This window comes from Ischnura elegans, chromosome 5, assembly GCF_921293095.1.
Source record: "Ischnura elegans chromosome 5, ioIscEleg1.1, whole genome shotgun sequence".
Taxonomy (NCBI): Eukaryota; Metazoa; Arthropoda; class Insecta; order Odonata; family Coenagrionidae; genus Ischnura; species Ischnura elegans.
Genome location: NC_060250.1, coordinates 86656080 through 86669399, shown reverse-complemented (window position 1 = coordinate 86669399; position 13320 = coordinate 86656080). Strand labels below are relative to the sequence as shown.

At 36.8% G+C, this 13320-nt stretch overlaps 1 protein-coding gene across 1 annotated transcript in view; it reads left to right on the top strand.

Moving 5' to 3' along the window:
- Positions 1-13320, top strand: part of LOC124159189 (high affinity cationic amino acid transporter 1) — a 57779-nt gene that overhangs the window by 37436 nt on the left and 7023 nt on the right. Inside the window, exons 3-6 of the mRNA XM_046534820.1 lie at positions 9052-9180; positions 9293-9553; positions 9681-9955; positions 11359-11456. Of these exons, the coding sequence (XP_046390776.1) occupies positions 9052-9180; positions 9293-9553; positions 9681-9955; positions 11359-11456 (763 nt within the window). The remainder of the gene's footprint in view (positions 1-9051; positions 9181-9292; positions 9554-9680; positions 9956-11358; positions 11457-13320) is intronic.

The following is a 13320-nucleotide window of genomic DNA, read 5'->3' as shown; positions in this document are numbered from 1 at the left end:
ACTAGACTCTAGTTTTGAATATTATTTTTATTTCTATGAGGTTTAGGGGTGGATCTATCTCCCTCATCCCCCCCTATAGTTACGCCACTGATCAGAGCTACTTCAAAACTATTTTACAAATGTATTTTTTAGATTTTAGAATGGGAAAATACCAAAAATATGTGCTTGAAACACAAAATACAAGATATTTTCAGGTCGTGTATTTGAAATACCAAATACAAATACACTTCAAATGCACATTTTAAAATACTTTTATTTGAAATACTGCCCAGCCCTGTTAAGGGAGTATTACCATGGTATTATTATAAGGGAGTATTACCATTTTCTTCCATGGTATTACATTGAGGCAGAGAGCGTAACCGCGTAACACTGGGAAATTATTAGCTCAATTATGTATTAAAAATTATGCAAACTACTTTTATAAATAAATATACAAATTAAAATTCTTTTACACATGTTTTGAAATTTTTAAAGTAATTGATACTGTTTAAATTTGGCGGTGAAGGACAGATATTTTCTGATTCTACGTGACGGTTTCATTTGGAAGACTAGATGAATACAGGAAAAAACTTTAGTTTCGAGTCTATTTTTTCCTCCATGTCTTGCTAAAAAATACTTCGTAATATTTTCAAAAATTCATTTTTAGCTAATTTAATATTCTAAAATTTGTTCATCTCATGGGCAAAATTAGCGACGAAATGAGAAACTGCCTCCAGCGAATTTTTTCGCCGATGTTAAATCTTGTTAAAATTTATCATATCAGCTTGAAATTTTCAAAGTACAATACCGCCAATGTTTTAGCTAAGAAAATATGAAAAATATTCATATTTGAGTTAAAGACTAATATAAACGAGGCTACATGAATCTTTAAAGTTTCCATTAAGATTACAAACGTTAAGGTAAGTTTTTGAAGGAGTGGTTCGTCGCGAAAAAAAGAATGGTTGAGCAACAGTAAATCGTTCTCTCAACATGCAGAACCCATGTAGTAAATATAAAACTCTTTTTATATGTATATAAATACAAATTTCAATATTAATAAACAAAGAATATGTAAAAAAAAACACTATTGTTCGTGTCATAAATCTCGCCATGTAGGGAAAGCTTTATTTGATCCAGGTACGGAAAAACTAATTTAACGCTCTACACGCAAAAAATACACTGAGCATCTAAAAAACCAAAATCGTACGAGAATAATCAATCGTGTGGTATGCAGTGGCGGATACAGAAAAAAACTCAAGCGGGGGTGCAAAAGATATCTTGAGCTACCTTTACTTTTATCGTAATAAAAAATTAATTAAGTCACATGCAACGTTTAAGAAATTTTTATTTAAACTGATTATGCACATTTACAAGATGCCATTTTACGATAAAAATAATTTACAATGGTTCTACAATGTTCGGCAATGCGGGCTACCCCGGAGGGGAGGGCGCGTTCCCCCCCCCCACCCCTTATTTATCCGCCACTGATGGTATGGAATCATTAACGAGAGAGAAATTCTCGTAAGTAATAATTAGCCGTGAAGATACCGGCGGTAACTACACTGCGCTATAAAATCTCGTGGGAAATTTAGGCGATACATTTCGATCCGAATCACAATCGACTCTGATGCATACATCCCGGGGCGTCGCTGAACACCGATTGCTGCTGAGTCACATCCACCTCTGCAAACAATGCGTCCCACGCGAGAAGATGAGGACTGTGCAAAACAAAATCCCCCTTCCCTGAGACAGAAAAATTAAATGAATCCGGAGAGTAAGGCGATGAACTGTCAGTGGCGGAATTAGGATAGGGACAAGGGGGGACTAAGCGAAGGGTAACCTCCCAGCAATAGTGGGGGTCCAAAAAAATTACGATTGTATCTAGTGTAACTTTAATACCCAGAGGGGGGGGGCTGTAGCCCCTTTCCCCCTCTCTGGTTCTGCCACTGGATAGTAACATACCAAAAGCGTGTAAAACAGGCCCTAAGTTTAGAGCTAATTTGTATTTCAATTTGTTAAAGTAGGTAAATATATCGGAAAATATAACTAAATACCATTGTACGAAGTGGCAATCTCCAAAAATTTCGATTTTATCTCGTGCATGTTCCGACTCAATGGGGAGGGACTATAGACTAGGGTTTTGCTTATTTTTTGTTTTTTCTCGGATTTTTGATTTCTACCTCTTAAAATATGCTATGGGGTGCAGAATGGATATCCTAAAAATTTCAGCTCAATTGTTTAACATTTAGAGGTCGCTCAAAGAGCATGTTAAATAATTGAGCTGAAATTTTTAGGATATCCATTCTGCACCCCATAGCATATTTTAAGAAGTAGAAATCAAAAATCCGAGAAAAAATAAAAAATAAGCAACACCCTACTATAGACCCCTTACCCACATTGATGCGGTACCGTGAACTGTGACTTTTCATGAATGGCGAGTAGCCTCATCGCCCAGTATAATTTCGAAGAAAAGGAAGGATTAATGCATTGGGGGCTCTTGTTAGGCACTCAATAAAACCATAAAATTAATGAAGCTGTTTCAAATTTATCAAACTGAACATTGTTATATGCAACTATACGTACTCTTCTTCCTAGCATTTCAATCTTGTGGGTTTTAATAATTCCAGTAGCCTTTCAAACGTCATAAATACGTGTGGGCAATTATGGGGATGGCGGCCGTCCCTCGTAATTTCTGAGAAATTGATAAGATGGCTAATTCAAGGTGGATCTCTAGTGAAAGGTTTCATTTCACCGGCTTAAGAATCAAATTTTCAAAGTAATGGATGATTATCTTAGAGCCACTTGTTAATGCACGAACCCTCCCCAAAAAAATCAACCTTCATCCGCACCAGAATTACGTGAGAATGTGATGTGACCTGTATTGAAAATAACTTCATTTTTAGTTGATCTATTGAAACTATTTCGTTCCCTTGTTGTCTTTAATGTTCATGCTCCGAAAAATTTCGGAGGTTGTCCTCGGATATTGAGTCCCCAGCCAGACAATTAGAACCACAAGTTGAGATCAAAGGCCTCCAGGTCCTAAATTCGGCCATATGATGGAAATGGGTGAACTTCGCATGCAAGAAAGTGCAAAAGTAAAATTTAGATAAAAAAAATATATTGAAAGCTCAAATCCCAAATTCTCTAACTCGACGCAGAATAATCCAATAAAAAAGTCGATTTCGCGGTAGAACGGGTAATAATTCTTTTTTTGCAAGTCTTACACAGTCGGAAATAAGAAATAAGGAAGTAGAAAGTACTTCCCAAAATCATGATTATGTGTCGACAATTTCCGCCAATTTCCACTTCGATTGTGCGCGGGTTATACCTTACTCTGTCACCCAATTTAACACGAAAGGCAAATGCGATATATCGTGTCAGGTGGCATCAACACTGCTAGTGTTTGTTCCTCAAATGAGAGTGTCAATTCCGCTGTATCTCGGTATCGAATATTTTTTCTTCGGCACCCGTTGTTTTATCCAGCAATGCCCTGATCCTGTATGGCGTATAATGGTCGAAATTAACTATATCATACTTCTTTCGAAAAAAGTCCGTCAATTCGCCTTTCCTAATTAACTTTCAAAAGGCATCTCCCGGCATTCGAAAACTATTTCTACATTCCGGTAAATAACAAGACCATGGTTGGCACTTAGCATTAATCCCTCGCAACAAAATTAATTTAAAAAATCATTAAAGGCGAAGTCGCGAACCCTGCTATATTTATCACAATTTAATCTATTATTTCGGTTTTATGATTCCTGAATTGACATTAGTACACAACAAGAACCTTTGCTTCCGTCAACTATTGCATTTAAAAGTATCCAAGTAAAGGGGCGGACTGCTAACCCCTTGTCCCGATGACAATGTGGTCTAGGGGCCCCAAAGGAAAAAAAGAGTGAAGTGACGAATCGCGCGGAGTTAAAAGTTACAATATAAAAACCATAGGGTTAAAATGCGAAAAATATACGGGAAAGGCAGCGGGATGGTGCCCCCATCCCAGATGTATCTTAAAAATTACAACGTCAGAGCGTTGACGATTGCGAGAAGAAATATACCTATATCGGCAGTAACCACTGCAGGTGGAAGGGAATGCGGTGAAAAAGCCCCGGGCTTCCCGAGACCGTCTGGGGCCCTCGGCTAAGGGTCCGCACTGCCCTCGCGATTTATAAGAGTTGTGAAAAATCCATGCAGATTAAATTTCATGAAAAAATGGAACCTTGGAAACGGGCCACTCGCCACGCACACGATAAGCATCACGCTCCGCCACTGCTCCTCAACCACGATCATCTTCCACAGGTGGCTCACAGTCTTCAGTATCCCTGGGAGCTATGCCTGCCCTCAATGGCGATTATCTCTGCTCGATGAGAAACTCTGTTGACGTGATCAGCTCACGAAAAGTGGGTAGTAACTTTTGCGTTTTTCTTTAAATACAAAATGATGAGAGAATTTTTAATGAGGAAGAATTTTCCGAATCGAAACTTATCTCTCCCTTCCACCCACCGAATTGATTCGATATTTTCGAACTTACTGAATGCAATCTTGATTTTGAAAAGCTCATTTTAGGTTTCGATCAACTGTTAAACCTAGCATATGTAAATCTTAGAAATAAAAGCAGGCGTTTAATTCTTTAAAATACTTTAACAACATGTCGGGGCAAAAGAAATTCCACAAATAGCTCCCCCATACCATTGCTACAGCAATGCCCCCACCTACCAGCTTGTGGTTGAACCACAATACCACCGAAAACGTGACGATTAGAAATCGCGGGCAGAAAGCGATTTCGCATTTCTTTTCCGCGCAAATCTCACCTCACCCCCTTTCAACTCATTTGACCTCGATATTCTGCGCGGGCGTCGAGGAGGAAAAGTGTTGTGAGGCGGAAAAGAAGATAAGGAAATAGACCGCCGAAGGACAACGAGTCACGGGGTGCACTAAAAGGTGCCTATCTTTACTAAATACGTATCTGTCATACGAATTTTAATAATTGCAAATAGTATCCAACTTGCATCGACATCAATATTGGAATATCCAAAGTAGGAGAAAAAACTCTAAAATGTTTAATACTTTGATTGAAAACATTTACTCGAGGGAATTCTCAGGGAAGACTCAGAACACCTTTAAAACCCATCATAAAACGTATTTATTTTAAAAATCCCGGTCACCCGTATAACATGAGTTTCACGCGTTTATTTCCCCGTCATACACTTCTTCATAAGCCTATAGACATCACAGATATGATTTTTTTTACAAATAACTTACATCAGAATTGTCATAATTTTGGCAAAAAGCAAAAAAAGTTAATTGATTTTTTCGGCTTAGATAGCATAATTCCTGGTAAAAGCACATCATTATACATGAAATATAATTAAAATATTAAGATAACAATCATGCTCATCTTCCAAAAATTACATGACCGTCTGCGTCGACCCCTGGGATCATACGCCTTTATCAACGCGTTAGGCAACCGGCACTACGTACGACCTTTGTCTCAATTTCTGTTACACTTGACCCGAGGGTGATATTTTTTCGCGCTAAATACCTAAGGATTAATGATGGAAATTCCCAAAAAAGTTAAGAAAATGGGTATGGTTCCTTGAGTTTGAAATACATAATTCTCAAATTTCACAACCATAACTGCAACAAAATCGATGAACTTCATCTTGCCTTTAACTTGACTCAACAATTTTTAGCTATGAATTTATGGTATCAAATGAAAACACCTTTATACTAGCAATATCAAAACTATAAAAAAACAAGCTTATGCTCTCTAAATACAAAGTCACTAAACACAGAGATTACCTACAGGGCAACGGATATGAATAATCCAACCAATAACAAAATGTGCATCTAACAGACACATTGAGGTTTTCAAGCCAGTTTTTATTAAACTGACATGTTGATTACTAATAGTATGATTACTGTAACTGGGGAAAATTAATTTCAATTTTGATGTTTTTTAAAACAAAATTTTCAAACCAAATATCTCACATCACATTCTCCTACTGGAAAAATTAAGTAAATGAAGTAATTAATCTGAAAAGTAACTTTTTCTGGGTAATACAATTTGTATGAGAAAAAAATAGTAGTGCTCAACAACCTGGAAATACTCATGGCTCATGGAAAAATAATTATACCTGTCATCAAGGCTGCTAAACTAGGTGAATGATCATGCTGAATGATCATACAAATGAAATCATTCGCTGTGTATAACGGAAAATTTCAGGAATGAACTGTCATGCACATGATCATTAAGTGAAAATTAGAACATGTTGTATTTTGCTCACATGATCCCACGAATGATCACGTGACCCTTAAAAAATAGGCAAGATTTTTATATGGTCCTGTTATCATCGCATTCGTTTCTTATTAAGGGGTTTCCTTGTGTCTTCCCCCCTCCCCCAGAACAAAATCCTGGATCCGGCCTTGCCTGTCATGTCCTCATAATTCATTGCCAGTCAGAAATTTAGCATGGTTCTATTAGCATACTTTTGTATAATAAACCACCTAAAAATGGAATGAAATGGTCTCATTGTGAGAAAAAAATTCTGAATATCAGAAATTTTTAATAAATAAAACGAATACCAAGTAAAACTTTTCCTGAAAATAAAATCTCTATACAATTTTGTTCAATTTAGTGAAACCTCACTTCGTGCTGAAAGAATGATTTTGTACACATAATTTCACGGAACAGATGGAAGAATTACCTCTTGATTTGGACTAAAATTGTCATAATAAAGTCAATGAGACCACAACCTCAATTCAAATATTCAAAGAAAGCTGTGTACTTAACTTAATTCCCGACTGGGTTTTCAGATGAGGCTGTTTGTTCTAATAAGGCTGCTACTTTTCAGGAGGAGGTTTCACGTTTCGTGGAGCAGCTTCTTTAAGAGATTTAAAAAAACATGAAATAAATGTCCTAACGTATAAAATATTAAGTCAATTTTTGGACCATAGTCAAAAAAACATTTGAAAAAGAGAGTATTGATTTAAACTAGAGGTATTCGGGTAACCACTAACACCAAATACCTGAAACTAATTTCTGCATACAGCAGACTCCCGATTATCCGGTTGCGGGTTATCCGTGCATGATTTTCACTCTCGCTCAATTTTTTCCGCGATCTTTATTTTTTTAAATACAATTGGAAGCAAAATCATTGGAATTACGGCATTAATGCTACGATACACCGTGCTTATTTTTTCCGTTAGAATCCCCTTCGTAAAACGGAAGCGATCGCGCGCTAGCTGCATTCAAGGGAGCACTGTGTTCCTGTATCCTAGCCTCGCAGTGCGCGACCGCGCTCCGTGATCACGGATACATGTCCCGCAGCAGTTGCAACCCGGTCAACTTGTGCGAGATGCGACTACGTGGCGTGGTGCCAAACAGTGTAGTTTCTGACGTCGAGCAGTGGTTTTGAAGCATTCGTGCAAACCACTTTTCTGTATCCGTGATCACGCAGCCACAGATGCGTGGTTTTAGAAACCAAGCCTTACATGGAGCATTAATAAAACTAGTACAACCATGTTATCGCCGCTAAAAAGATCGCGAACTGGCGAAGAAAGCTGACGAGTCCGTGAAGCACTCTTAAATAACAGAATAACTACATGAATAGTAATATATTGTTTGTTTTACGTAGATTATGAACATTAAAAGACATTTTAGTGAAAGTTTTGATTATCCGTGTTTTCCGATTATTCGTGCCGTCTCTCCCCTATCATTAGCCCGGATAATCGGGAGTGTACTGTATTTACTTTTACTCTGAACATTTAAAGTACACAGATAATTTCTGAATATAAATATCATTGTGAACTTCTTATTCAATCCACAAAACTAGTCCCCTTCATCCATATTCTACTCCTCAGAGTGGGAATTTCTTTAATGATATCTCTGTTCATATGTACGGTATTGGAATAGACCATTTATTGGACATTTTTTGTCTATGGCAAAATCAATAAGTGAGAAGTTAAACTTTATACAAATAAGGATGCGCCATTCTTTTATATTGGGCCATACTAAATAAACAAGCCATTATTTTAGATAGGGTCATACTAAATAAACATAATCTATCTCTCCACTTTCCCCAAGCTCTCTAAGAAGTCAACACAAATTCCAATCAATCTTGAATGATAATTTTCCAGTACAATAATGTAGGAGGGCTATTTCATTCTTTCCACTAAGGCCAGTTAAGTATACCAGGAGTAGCCACGTTAATAACTTTACAGGAGTCACCCGCAATGCACAAATTGTGCGAAAATCCACAGAGAAAAAATCAAAATCATTCACCTTGACCGGGATTCAAACCTGGATCCCCTGATTTCCAGTTGAGTGTTTTAGCCAGTTAACCCTTAACCTGCTCCCATCGTCTATAAGCGGTCGCCTTAGCAGACTGCTCCCATCGTCTATTGACGATTTGAACTATGCTTCTACTCTCCGAGTCCATATGTGCTTAGAAGTTCTTCCTTTGACAAGTAGATGTCATGCGGACATCTTTTACTCCTCTTTTTATTTTTATTCCCCTTCAGTAGCCTATTTCAGCTTATTTGCACAGTTAAAGGGTTAAGCTATCAAGGCATCATTCTTTCTTGTGGAAATTTGATGACTCTACTGGACAAGCATGTGATGTGACTGGATAGCATGTGGTTCAACAAACAGTCCAAATCGTGCACACAGCGCCACAACTGGAGAGCAAAGATCAAACTTAGAACACATAAGGTGGTTGCTCATGACGAATTGAAGTACATATTCCGGAAATAGCCACTTTGATAACTTTATGGCTGTAAAGTTATCAACGTGGCTACCGGTGTGTGCAACTCAATGCACACTAAGGCCAGGTTTCCCTCAGCACTTACTTAAAAAAATACCCGATTAATTTTATAGTTTTTTGCATTTTTAAAATGCCTAAAATATTTTTATACCTCTGACATAAAGCTAATGTATAAGCATTTTAGAAGTAGCAAGAGAAATAACATCATCATCATCATGACACCATTTCCTGGTTTTTGTCTTTGCAGTTGTTAAAACTGCTGCCTAGATCGGTATATTTCATCTCATTAATGCTTTCCTTCAAAATCTAGCTGTGTGTTATGCTGAATTTGCTGCCAGGGTTCCGAAAGCTGGGTCTGCCTACGTGTACAGCTATGTCAGTGTCGGTGAACTGGTGGCATTTGTAATTGGATGGAATTTGATTCTGGAATACATTATAGGTAACATACCTCAAATATTCTATTATATATACATGAAAACCATGCAAATTTGTATTCGCCTCAATTGTTATTTTCCATCAATAATTCAAAAAGAACTATTTTGCAATTTCAGGAACAGCCAGTGTGGCTCGAGGGCTCAGCAGTTACATTGATTCATTAGTAAACCATACTATGGAAAATACCCTGAGAGAAGTCATGCCAATAGATGTCTCTTTCTTGTCCCCATACCCAGATTTCTTATCTGTTGGAATAATTTTACTTTTGACCGCACTTCTTGCTTTTGGAGTGAAAGAATCAACAGCAGTTAATAATGTGTTCACAGTCCTAAACCTTGCTACTATCATGGTGGTGATTATCGGAGGTGGCATCAAATGTCAGTGGTAGATCCTATATTTTTTTCCCAATATTCATGTTGAATATTATTTTCATAATCTTCCTGTAAAACCTTACATAAAAAAACTCTCCACTCAGACTCAAGTACCTATTTAATTGTCTTCCAGCAAACCCAAATAATTGGAAGATACCAAAACAGGACGTACCTCAAGGTAAAGGTTCTGGTGGTTATATGCCATATGGGTTTTCCGGAGTTATGGCAGGAGCAGCCAAGTGCTTCTATGGGTTTGTTGGATTTGACTGCGTTGCAACCACTGGAGAGGAAGCAAAAAATCCACAGCGATCCATCCCTCTGGCCATTTTACTGTCTCTCATCATTATATTCCTGGCTTACTTTGGGACATCAACTGTTCTCACCATGATGCTGCCATACTTTGATCAGGTGAGAAGAAAACCCATTTTAAAACTTGTTTTTCAATTAGGAGGAAGAAATTTTGAGTTTCCGTCAAGGCTGTGGTGAGCCCGAGGGAGATCTAGGGGAATCAAATCCCCCTCAAATGGAAAAGAGATATGGTCTTTAGTATTTCCTCTCAAAATAATGGAACAATTCTCCTTGATCAAAAATTCCTCCTCTTGGGAACAAAAGAATGAGAGTCACATAATGGTGGACAAGAATTCTCTTTGACAACGGGAGAATGCAGAGGTGAAGGGTTTCTGATGAATGAAAATATTGGGGAAAACATTCTTATTTGAACTCCATCCATACATGTATCCCCCTTCAAATTGACCCTTTCCTAAAATGTTTCCCAAAATCCAATGACAGAGATGGACTCAACCCTAGAAACTTGGGACTATAAACAACAGAGCATTCCATTGAGATACCTAACAGCATTTGATAGAAAAGGAAAGTTTATTTCGTATAGGAATTTATTTCCTGAAGGAATATATTTTTCTTACAGGAAATTTTTTATTATAGGAACTTTTTTCCTATACGAAAATGGTTGAGTTCCCATTGTCAAATTACTATAGGAAAAAAACTTCCTCTAGGGAATTTTCACTAGAGTAAGGTAGCTGAGTTACTAATGACAATCACAAAGAAATACATTCAGTCCATCAAATGCTAAAAAATGCAGGCCATCTTGAAATTCTTTACTAGCAGACATTAAAAAGATAATGTAGGTCATACATATTATTAAAAAAATGCATGAAAAAGAAGGTGTGGGCAATGTAACAGCCAAGCTGTATGCGTTTGTGTAAAATGTAAGGTGCCCTTACAACCAAAATGTTTTCGCAATTTTCATTAATGAAAGGGTTTTATAATTACATGACTGGTTATTTAATGCCGTTAAATAATGCTGTTACTACTACATTAGTTTTTATTAGGTTATAAATAAAACAGTAGAAAAGAAAAAGATTCTGATTTTTCAATGCATGTTAGCGTAAGTACTCACATTCCACCAAATGTGCGAAAACACACCATTATTTTTTTGGCATAAATAAATTTTTTAGGGGCTCAAGTTTCTCAAAATTTCTTTTCTAGTATGCATTGAGACTAAATATGATGAAAAATTTCAAAATATTTACCGAATATTAGCCTTGGCCATAAATGGGTTAATAATTCAGAGTGCAAAAAGTAATTGAACATAGTATTGGATGAAGAAAGGAAAAGTTTAAACCTGGCAATAAAATTCACATTAATTTCTTATCCCTTCTGAATCAATTCCAACCTATAAGGTAAAAATTGCCTGACAAAGGCATTATAAGGTGTATAAAATTAAATCTCAGGTTTTCATGTCATATGCATTACTCTACAGTTAAATTCTTTCTTATCAACTTATTTTTCAGGATGAGAATGCACCATTCCCATATGCATTTGACAAAATAGGTTGGACAGCAGTGAAATGGATAGTAACAATAGGAGCAATTTTTGCATTAACTACAAGGTATGTTAGTCGATGAAAAGTGGATGATTTTGTCTTTGTGTAATATTTTTATGAAATAATCAATGCCTTGGTTAATGAAGCTGTGAACTTGTATTATTTAGTGGTATTCCAAGGTGTGCAAATTTTACGAGGAGTAAAACACTGCTCGATGCAAATAATTATTTTCCCATGGCATTTTTCATCTTGACTTATTTTTAAATGGAATGGCTTCCTTTTTCTTGTAACAGAGATAACCTGAGTTTCTCCTCAGTAACTATTTTAATTAAAGATAAAAGTTTAAAACACTCTAGCCAGAAATTACTCTCAATTAACCCTGGAGTTAATCTAAATTTCTGCCAACATTTATTGCCCTTTTCCCTCAGGGCTGAATGTCACGGCTGTGAGCAAAAACAGTTAACACTGTTGCATTTCCATAATATTGGTAAATAACTTTGTATACTCACTATGTAGGTGCATGCGATATCCATTAAAAACACATTTAGAATCATTACACCACATGGTCTTGTGATTGCTGACTTAGGCCAACTGCCAATCATAGTCTATTTTGGGTGATCAAGTATAACCACTATGAAATACAAATTATGTATAACACACATAAATTAGAGAGGCTTGAATGCTTGGTAGTTTCTCATCTATTCCTTACATCCCAATAATATTTCGAGTTACATATAGAGAATAGGTAGCATTAGGTATGGGAATTATGATAGCCTCAAATTTATAAAGAGGAACAAAAAAATTTAAATATTGAGACATACAGAACTAAGTGTGCACTTGGTTATAAGGTGCCCTTATATCAAAGGAAATATTGACACCATAATAAGCAATCGTTTTTCTGCACCTCAAAAAAAGTGGCCAGTATGTATGATCCAGGGCAGAAAATATTTCCCTAAGCAAATGAGAATACAATAAAAACAAGGGAATGCAGTACAATTCATAAAGAATTATTTACTACAATTATAGATACAAAATGGATATTCTTCAGGTAATGTAAAAGAGTTGAATTGCACCATACAGTACCTAATCAAATGGTTGAAGTTAAGGAATTCTACCACCCCTTCCATCATATAAGACAATCACCCACTGAACTAGTTGCTAAAAAGGTGCAAATTCTAGGTTCCAGAAATTTGGAAAGGAGGCTTTCATTTTGTGCAATACGTATTTTAAAGGCATTAGGATCTTAAGGAGACTTATGTCCTGTTCATATTGGATGTGGATGACCTGCACTCTACGTAATGGGTGGAGACCATAGACTACTTTTGCAGTTCTTTTGTATAGGCATGCATGACAAGGCAAAGTAGGGTGAAAGCTTCATGATGTTGAGTTGAGAAATGGCAAAAAATTGTATTGCCTGCAATAGCTCTCCACACCAATGCGGAAGAGCAAGTAAACTTCTCTTCTGAGTAAATTCTGCATATTTTCATCTCTTTTACTGACATTTACCCTCTTGTGCTGGAAGTTTCTTCAGTGTAACAGTTATCCAAAATTGTGGCTGTGGGAGACAGGGGCGCAGCTAGGAATTATGGCTGGGGGGGTTAACGTGCAACTAATACCGGTGAGTGTGGGGGTATGGAATACCCACCAGGATAAGCGTTAGGTGCGAGATAAATAAATTGCAGAATTTTATGATAAACTGCTCAAAATGGTGAGGGATTTCGGCTTTCTGTGGGATATTTTATTAATCCTTACACTATTCTACTAATAATATCAATCCAATTAAGTAAAATGGATTTAACTTAAAAATTTCTCTGAGCTCTGGGGGCTCAGAGAAATTTTTATCTCTGTTATCCCCCAAAACCCCCCCTCGCTGCACCACAGGTGGGAGAAGGAGTAGTGGGGGTTCAAATTTTGAAATGAAGGGTCTCCA